Source organism: Momordica charantia (assembly GCF_013281855.1).
Source record: "Momordica charantia cultivar OHB3-1 chromosome 4 unlocalized genomic scaffold, Mcharantia_2.0 BLBB01000004.1, whole genome shotgun sequence".
Lineage (NCBI taxonomy): Eukaryota > Viridiplantae > Streptophyta > Magnoliopsida > Cucurbitales > Cucurbitaceae > Momordica > Momordica charantia.
This window is the reverse complement of record NW_028275162.1, coordinates 14593931-14604195: the sequence shown is the minus strand read 5'-3', so window position 1 is coordinate 14604195 and position 10265 is coordinate 14593931. Positions and strand designations below refer to the sequence as shown.

The 10265-nt window shown below is 35.6% G+C and overlaps 1 protein-coding gene across 2 annotated transcripts; it reads left to right on the top strand.

The window, feature by feature from the left end:
- Positions 1–375: 375 nt before the first annotated feature.
- Positions 376–9874, top strand: LOC111022917 (uncharacterized). 2 transcript variants are annotated; one of them, XM_022300224.2, is made up of 4 exons: positions 376–548; positions 3184–3690; positions 4282–4417; positions 9080–9874. In XM_022300224.2, exons 2-4 carry the CDS (start codon positions 3523–3525, stop codon positions 9145–9147), a joined length of 372 nt encoding a protein of 123 aa, XP_022155916.1. In that variant the 5' UTR covers positions 376–548; positions 3184–3522; the 3' UTR covers positions 9148–9874. The 2 variants fall into 2 exon arrangements, with proteins under 2 accessions (XP_022155916.1, XP_022155919.1); XM_022300227.2 differs by having other exon boundaries at positions 8487–9874.
- The last annotated feature ends 391 nt before the right edge of the window (positions 9875–10265 follow it).

Sequence of the window (10265 nt, the reverse complement as noted above, 5' to 3'; positions counted from 1 at the left end):
GGATTTCATCAAACATCGGATTTTGGAAAAAGTCAAATAGTTGACTTTGACCAGAGAAAGTCTAAAGTTGACTAAAGTAGATTAAAATAATGTTTTTAACCATGTTGGTGGAAAATTTCACTAACTTGTTGAGTGGAACATTTAAATAATCTCAAAAATCCACTTTTTGACACTTAGCCATGCCATGCATGAGTGGAATGTGTGTTGTAAGCTTTTGGTGAACTTAGACATGCATTTTGACACTTAGTCATGCCATGCATGAGTGGAATCTGTGTTGTAAGCTTTTGGTGAACTTTGACATGCAAGAGTTGCATGTAATTTGCCTATTTAAGAAGGCTTTTGTTCAAACATCAAGCTCTCTTGGAACCTTTGGTCATTTGATGTGTTTTCAAAAAGCTTACATAACTCTTTTTAGCTCCACTTTTCTCTAATTTTTTCCTTCTCTAAAAAGAGTCCCACCACTCTATTCCAAGCCTTGAGAATAGCTAGGAAGATCTCTCGGTGGTCCTTCATTGGAGCTATTTGAAGATTTTTGAAAAGCTACAAAGGTTTGTATTTTTCTCTACTTATCTCTAAGCATCATAATGTATGATCATGCATGTTTAATCCTAGGTTGTATTATGCATCTAGATTGTTATTTCGATTCTTGCTCACTTCCGTTGCGCATGTATGTATTTTCTCCATCACTGTGTTGCGTCCACACAACCGTGTTGACAACACGTGCAAGTATACATGAAAATTATCGATTGTAGCACGAAACTAGGCCGAATCCACAGGGACTTTGGATTATATTTCAAACCATGCTCGCAGATACCATAAATATAAAAATAAGAAAACATTGATGTTTATGTAGAAAGTAAAAGAAAATATCATAAACAAACAGTAACTGATCTCAACAGCGGACACACTCCAAAATGTTGATAACAGAAAGAAGTTACAGCACAGAACAACGAAAATGAGGGTTAACAGATATGGACAAGAAGGGGAGACAACACTTGCTTTCACCGAATTCTAACCTACACTCTAGCAAGACAACATTCATTAGTGCTCAACTTGACATGGTTCCCTTTCTAGACACCCAAACATGGATACCCACGTTGTTAAGTTTCCAAACAATATACACAAGGTCTAAACATGATTAGAGGACACCATTCCTTAGTATCCAAAAATTACTAGAAAAAAGTAACTAATAACAATTAGAGCAAGTCAGCTACCTGTAAGCCCTCCCGAATCATACAGACGCTAGTATACAGAACACAGTGGCCAACAATGTTAAGTAAGATTTAAGAAATAAATGCAGCTCTATTTAAAAACAAATGAAATCACCTAGAGTTTTGGTTGTTCATTAGTTACAACATGTAAATCTCCCCCAAGAAGAAGAAAATACAATGGGTAAAGAGAGGCTACAACCCATTTTCCAAAAAGAGAAGAAAAATCGAGAAAGACGTTTATAGCTTGAAGCAGAAGCCAAATATCCTCATCTGCTGTTAGATCTTCCCCGAAAATGGTGAGATTCTTCTTCCTTGTCTTTTCCAACCTTCTAAAATGTGTCTCTATTGGGATCTCTATGTGTCAGCCAGGGTTAAATGTCCCTTTTATATCAGGTCCCAATTTTAGGGCACCCAGCTGAAGGTTGTACGGGCATGGTAATTTTCCCGTGTCTGGGTCATTAACTGCGCTGTAATTCCATGCTCCGGCGTTGCTTCGCCCCAGCTCTCATTTGCTCTGTATTGAAAATGTTTCATCTACTTTTCTCTGGACTTAGCACTCTCTTTATGCTTTAGCTTCTCTTTCTAAACTCGTGAAATTAAGCCATAAATAGGGGAGTTTAGCACAATTTTTAGCCAAAGCATTCAAGACCTAGGACTTTTAGCTCGAACTTCACTTTCTAATGTTATCTATGATATTTAAGAGCTAAAATGGACACACTTTGTCAATTCTTTGCACAAAACACCCAAATATACACTAGACTAACTCTCTTTTGGAGAGTTATCATGCTGCACTATAGCGTAACGGCACTGTGCCACTCCATGGTGCTGTGCTGCAGCGTCACGACCCTGACCTATGGCACCGTGGCCCTATCCCTGGTGTTTTTCAACCCCCTATTCGTGCGTTCGAGGCTCCGCATGCGTTTTCTTGGTTTCTTTAAATTAATATGAATTAATTTATGTTAATTTAATTGTAACATAGGATGCCAAAAACTGGACTACTCAGCTATTTATTTTATTGCATTATGAATGTAATTATTTTATGAATTATAAGTTGCATAAAAGATGCCATATAGTTTTAAAATCTCACCACAAGTTAAGCATGATCATGCATCATATGTATATAATAGTTATAATGTATGATGATATGTTTTATTTTCATAATTGATTAATATAAGTGTTGTATTAATTACATGAAAATAAAGTTGCATTGCTTTACTTAATATAATTGTCATATTAATGGATGTCGACAATGCATGTTTATTGATTTAATTTCTTGAATTTTATAAGAGTTATAAAATTTTGGTAGATAGAAATTAAAATCTATAGTAAAGAGTTGCATGCAAACGTAGGGTCTAAGTTAATTAATTTTAAAGGGGATTAAAATTAATTAGACCTTAGGTTATATCTTCTAATATGATTACAGGTAGTCTTTTATTTTCTTTTAACTAGGTTTAAGATGAAATAATAAAAGACTAAATATAAAATATTGCCTATTACGGAACCATATCTAAGCAAGGTTTTGTCTAGGTTGAGGTACTTAAGCTGACCGTAAGGGAACACCTCTACCCGGAACTGACCTGGGCGTTGAATAAGTCAATATTTTATATGCATGAAATAATGTCATTAGTTTGGTAAAATGTTTAATTAACTAAAACATTAATGTACAACTACCAATGTAAATAGTTATATTGGGCCGACTAATAATTCACTTAGTTATTTTTATTTAGCCGAGATTGACCTAAGTAATATACCATAGTCTTAGAATACTAAATGGGAGCAAAAGAGAGTATGTAATATACTATGTATATTTTTTTATATATAAGGTATATATAACATTTTTTTTCTCACATTTCTCCTTAAAAGGGTTGAAAATTAGCATGCTTGTACATAATTATGTATTGTTTAATGGATGCTAATGAGTATATTACTAAAATGTTTACTAGATTTACAAATATTGTTAATGCTTTGAAAGGTTTAGGAAAGTAATATACCACAGCTGAGAACGTGAGGAAGATTCTCAGATCTCGACCAAAAAGTTGGGAGCCTAAAGTGACGGCGATTCAAGAAGCGAATGATCTCTCAAAACGTCCATTAAATGAGCTATTAGATCTCTCATGACGCATGAAATAATCATGAAAGGCAATATGGAAGAGGACGTCGAAAAGAAGAAAAGGCTAGCATTAAAGTCTACATCCTTCCAAGGGGCTTCTGAAAGTGAGGAAGAATTGAATGAGGAAGAGCTTGCCTACTTATCCAAGAAGTTCAAGAAGCATTTCAAGAAGAGACTTTCCAAAGAAAACCAACAGTCAACATGCTAAAGGAGAAAAGAACATTAGAGACGTCATCATCTTCAAGGAGAAACAAGAAGGCTATGAAGGCTACTTGGGATGAAAGTGATGAAGGAAGTGATTCTGAAAGCGGAGAGGAAGTAGCTAATCTTTGTTTCATGGCTCTTGGAAATGAAGATGACAACGACAAGGTATGTTTTGCAAATACATCTTTTGATGAGCTTATGGATGCTTACAATGAGATTAAAGAAGAATTTGAAAAATTAGGTAGTAAATAGTTCTTGAAAAGAAGAAAACTAAGCTAGCTCATGAGAACCATGATTTATTAGTTGAGCATGATAGGTTAAATAAAGAAAATGAGATGTTTAGAAAAGATCTTGTTATGTCTACGTCAAATTTGCATGCTTTGAAAAAGAAGTATAAATTATTACAAGTGATAAATAAAGATATATCTACTGTTTTAAAGTTTACAAACGGTAAAAATAACTTAGACATGATGATGGGAAAACAACAAACGATCTTCGATAAAAGTGGTTTAGGCTATAAACCTCATAAAAAAACAAAAGAAATTTGTAAACTACTTTGTTAAATAAAACTCAATGTCTACTACTGTTTGCAATGCATGCGGAAAATTTGGTCATGACATTTATGCTTGTAAATTGAGGAAAAATGGTGCATTCAATGAAAAGAGATGGAACCCTAAATTTTTTCCTACTAACCCTCAAGGACCCAAACAAGCTTGGGTACCTAAAGTTACATCTTGAGTATCATCTTTCTTCTAGGTATGTTTGAGATCAATAAAGAACAAGTGGTACTTGGATAGTGGGTGTTCAAAGTACATGATCGGAGACCACACAAAATTCACACACCTAGAAATGAAAGATGGAGGTTACGTTACTTTTGGCGATAATAAAAGAGGTAAAATCATTGGCAAATGTAACATAGGTAATGGTTCAAAATTTATGATTGAGAATGTGTTGCTTGTTGATGGTTTAAAGCATGAGCTTTTAAGTATTAGTCAATTATGTGATAAAGGTTATAAAGTAGTATTTAATGATAAAAATTGCATAATTGAAAATGCTTGTGATGGAAAAATATTGTTTGTACGAAATAAAGATAAAAATGTTTATACTATTGAATTGAATGACTGCCCTGTTGTTAATAAATGTTTGTCTGATATGCATAATGATTCTTGGTTGTGGCATAGAAGATTAGGTCATGTTAGCATGTATTTGATTTCAAATATTTCCAAGAAATCTCTTGTTCGAGGTCTTCCAAAATTAAATTTTGAAAAAGACAAAAGTTTGTGATGCATGTCAAATGGGTAAACAAACTAAGTCATCCTATAAACCAAAGAAAATGATTCCTACTTCTAGGCCTTTGCAACTATTACATATGGATCTATTTGGCCCTACTAGAGTTTCAAGTCTAAGTGGAAAACATTATGCTTTTGTTATAGTTGATGATTTTTCAAGATTTACTTGGGTTTTATTTTTATCTCATAAGGATGAGGCCTTAAAAACCTTTATTAGTTTTTCAAAGAAAATTCAAAATGAAAAAAGTTTTACAATTTTGAAAATTAGAAGTGAACATGGAGGAGAATTTGACAATGTAGCTTTTAAAAAGTTTTGTGATGAAAATGGTTTTTCTCATGATTTTTCTTCTCGAAGAACACCATAACAAAATGGTGTTGTAGAAAGGAAAAATCGATCTTTGCAAGAATTAGCTACTTCTTTGTTAAATGAGTATACTTTACCAAAATATTTTCGGCTGAAGCTGCTAATACTGCCTCTTATATGATGAATCGTGTTTTAATAAGGCCAATTTTGAATAAAGTCCCCTGTGAGTCTTTTAATGATAAAACTTCTAATATCAGCTATTTCAAAGTTTTTTGTTGCAAATATTTTATTTTGAAAAATAAAGAGAAACTTAGAATGTTTGATTAAAAACCTGACATTAGCATATTTTTATAATATTCAGCATGTAGTAAAGCATATAGAGCTTTTAATAAAATAACCTTTGTAGTTGAAAAGTAAATGGATGTTGTTTTTGATAAATCTCATATTACTACTAATCAGGTCTCAGCTAGTGATGAGTTAGAAATGCCTTTTGAGAATTTGAACTTTAAAGATAATAACTCGAAAGTTGAAGTAACTGAGACTCAACTTTTTGACTTCCTTGAAGTGCAATCTTGAAGTCTTGATGTAATATCATCCTTCTGAGTCGTCTCATGTTTGGACTTGGACAAATTTTTCGTTCCTTCCAAAAGTGCTTCCAAACCCAATCACTTGGTTTGTTTACATTTTTCTTGGATTTGTTTTTCCTCCATTTGGTACTTTGCATTTGCATTCTCCAACATACAATTCTGCGTTCTCGGCCATGGAATTCTTTATGCGACTTCTTAGACAAATACTTTTCCACAATGCCTTTCACTTTAGGTTTCTTTTGTTCATGGTTACCTACACAATGCCTTTCAAAATCAAAATCTATTTTATACTTACCTTGTAATACAATCTTTAGATCATGAGTAGATGATAGGATAACTCTCGTTGGCTCCATCATAGCTTCCATCGTTACTTGTGTTCGACCACACTTGATTTGAAGAGTTGGAACTTCCTGCAAAAATCTTAGAAAAGTAGAAACACTAGGATAAAGTATGTTACCTTGATAGTAAGGGTCCTTATGCAACAATGTCATAAGATTTGGCTTATATGGACAAATGGATTGGATCTTGCTCTTGTCCTCTTCTTTCTCCTTTGAATTCCTTTCTCTTAACTCTTCTCTTTCTCTCTTTTCTTTCAACTCACTTTCATCAACATCAGAATGTTTGCTATCTTGTTTAATAAATTCATCAACATGTGCTTTAGATTCTTCCTCAAATTTTGCATCATATTTCTCACAACCATCATTTGAATCAACGTCACCATTTCTTATTACCATGACTTCTTTATTGACACATTCTTTGCTCATGTGTCCAAACCTTTTGCACTTCCAACATTTAAGAGAATTAGTCTTCTCCCTTACCTCTTTTGGAACTTCATTGTTTTTGGCATTGGAGCTCTCGGCCTTCACTCTTTTGGCAGCACCAAACTTCCCTTTTGGTTGCATGAATTCATTCCATTTGGAATGCTCCTCTTCTTTCCTCAATTGATCTTCAATTTTGATAGCATGGTGATACATATCTTCCAAGTAAGGTGGTGGATTTCTATCAATATGATGAACAATTTCCAGATTCAAACCTCCAAGGAATCTAGACATGGTGTCTTCCTCTTCTTCTCGAATGTGTGCTTTTTCCACTAAAATCACCATCTCTTGATAATACTCATCAACACTTTTTGTTCCCTGCCTCAAAGCTTGCAGTTTAGTTGTCAAATCATTTTTATAATGTTTGGGAGCATACCTCATTCTCATGGCTTCTTTGAGTTTTTCCCAAGTTTCTATTTGATCCTCATGTTTCCTTCTTTTCTCGGATTTGAGATGTTGATACCATTCATTAGCATGATTAATGAATTCGGCAATGGCAAGTCTCATCTTCTTATTTTCACTATATGTAGAGCAATGAAATACACGTTCTATCTTCCTTTCCCATCGCAAGTAAGCATCGGGGTCCGCCGTTCCACTAAATGGTGGAATTTTGAGTTTAGCTCCGCCATCTCTCTTTTCATTTACTCTTTCCCATCTCCTCGGTTGCATAATGTTGGCAAAATTATTCCTTCCTCTACTCCCAACTTGTTCTTTTTGTACATCGAAGTCAAACATACCTTCATCTTCCTGTAAGACTCGTTCTTCTCTCTGTTGTTGCACCCTTCTTTCCTGTCTATCTTCCCTCATCATTTCCACCATACCTTGAATTGATTGAAGAATAGCCATAGTAGGATCTTGCGGTACTTCCTGTGACATTTTGTTAGAAAAATAAAATAACAAAATAAGGACCTTTCCACTCACTAGGATTTCACTCAAGGACACTTGTGTTTATCACTCGAGGGTAGGCTTTCGGTACTAGGTCAAAGATGTAAGGGTTGGCTTAAATTTTGGTGCAATCTTGCTTAAAGCTTGATATAACTAATTCAATGATCAACTCTCACAATCTAAGGCTACAGCAACTCAATCTTAGGATAAACAACTTGATAATTTAAAAAAAAAAACACAACATAATGAAAAGAACTTTTCGTGTGCCTTGATCTTCGAACTACAGTTTTCTTTCTTTTTGCTACTGTTTTTTCTTTCTTTTGCTTTTGTTTTTTTTTCTTTTTCTTTTCTTTTGCTTCTAATTTTTTTTTTATGCTAATGATCCGAGAGCAAAATACAAGAATTTCAAGACAAGTTATGTCTTGTTACACTTTGTAAGAAACTACTTTTGAAAAAGAAAAAATGACAGAATATAAAATTAGACAAAGTAAAGATATTTCACCTCTAGAGCCGACCAAAGGATGTCGACCAATGCTCTGATAAAATTAGACCAAAGGATGTCGCCAAGGTTGCTCGGGTTTACAAAGCTAGAGGTCCTTCTAGGATCCTTGCAAACATTCACAAAAACGACTAACTTACCGAATGATTCCAACCAAGAGTAAGGTTAGAAGATGAATCACTCTTAGATCGGACTTACAATCTACGATGGTCACTCCTAGATCCTAAGACGACTCACTCTAGAATTAGCTTGATCGAGACTAATCCAATGAATCGGTTTAACATCAAACCTAAAGCAAGATTTGAAAGAAGCAACACCAAATGTGTTAAGGAACAAAAGTTCTTGAATTCCAATATGTTTAATCTTAAGTTCTCCCCGTAACAAGAGCATTCCAAGCCTTTAAATAGGCCAAATGGTCGTTCAACATAAGAACACCAAAAGTTTTTCAAAATACTACTTAATGCAAATTGTAGAAAATAAGACATGCAAATTAAAACTTGATTGCACATCATTCTAGACACTTAAATGCAAATCAGAAAACGTAGTCACGCTTCAAATGGTCTTATCTATGTGCTGTAGGAGGCGCTTCACATTTGGATGACATTTGACAAGCTTTGACTTCACAAAACTCCCAAGGGGTGCAATCTGCCAAGGCACCTGTTCACAATTATGCACACATTTTTTGTCCTCCGTGCCATCTCTCAAAATAGACAACTTTTCCCATGCCATCTTTGCTCCATTCTCTTCTTGACTCATTGAAGTAACATTATGAACAAATTTGGGCTCAAAACTCTTTGTTGATTATTGTGCATTAACAAGCTTTTGAAGGTGCAGTGTGAAAGCCTCTTGAATCTTCTTGTCTTGCTTCTTGTAATTGCTCCTTTGGTACATGTAATTGGTCACAAATGGATTCGTATCATGTATATATATAAGCTTATAGAGGTATGATCGGATCCTTGCTTCACTTAACTACGAGTAGACCAGATATTATGTTCAATGTATGCATGTGTGTTAGATTTAAATCATGTCCTAAAGAATCACACTTGCATGCTGTTGAAAGAGTTTTTAAATACTTGCTTGGAACTGTTGACTTGGGTTTATGGTTACCTAAAATACGTCTCTTGAATTGATTGCTATTCTGATGCTAATTTTGCTGGTAGCTTAACTGATAGGAAGAGTACTAGTGGAACTTGTCAGTTTTCCTTGGCGGTGGATTTCGTGCACGTCTGGGTGGTTTTGAGTGGTGGGTCCGTTTGGTAGAAGCACGGAGTGCAGGATCTCAAACGACTGAGAAAAATTCGAAACAAACGACCGAGAAAAATCCGAAACAAAGCTGAAACATAGTAAAAACAGCATCTAAAACCTTCTTTTTACGCATGTAAACAAGCGTAATCAGTTTCTTTCTTGGTCGGCCATTTGTGATCGCCTATCTACGCGTGATCGTCTTTGCCAGTGGAATGCGTTGGTGCCCGCTACTTGTGTTTTTTGTGCTGGTTGGGAGTCTAGGGATCATCTGCTTTTTGATTGCCCTTATAGTCTACCAGTTTGGGCTGGTATGATTTTGTGGGCCGGTTCGTCTCATCGGGTTTCATATTGGTCTACTGAGCTTACTTGGATTTGTCATGTTAGTGCTGGGTCGTCTACTCGGCGGCATGTGTGGCGATTAGCTTGGACTTCGACTGTTTCTCTCCTTTGGCGGGAGCGAAACCTTCGTATTCATGGTGGTCAGGGTCGCTCGTCGTCTGTGCTCCTTAGGGTTATTAAAGCAGAGGTGTATTTTCGTTGCCTACTTGGCTAGGGAGTTGTTGTAGGAGCTCTGAGCCCATGCTTGTCTCTGCTTGGGACTTATTTTCGTGATTTCTATTGTTCTCTTTACCGTTTTGTTTTGTTGCCTTGATCTCAGGCTGTGAGATCCTCCTTTTCCTTTTCTTGTTTTTATATATTTTATTTACCTTTGCAAAAAAAAAAAAAAATGGGGCCACTCCACGCTTCCTCTTGACCATAGTGGGTTCTTTATTGGCTTTCAAAATAGTCAAAATTTGATGATAAGTACAATGAAGTCTCCTTCGTTTGGGGGGTCTTTCCTCAAGCTCTTCTTCATTGTTGGTGTAGGTATCATCTTGGAGTGTATGGTCAAATATGATCACATCAGTGGGGTTTGCTCAGACGTTCATACCCACGCCGGAAACGCTGGGGAAGAACGCGGCTATTGCAGATTTCGTCAGACAGGCTCGCAGACGCTGCTGCTGAACGGATAAGATAAGCTGTCGTGGATGCCGGAAATTGTGAATGAAAAGAAGCTGGCCGCCATTGCCACTTCGAGGAACATTGGCACCAGTCTTCTACTGTTACTGGTTC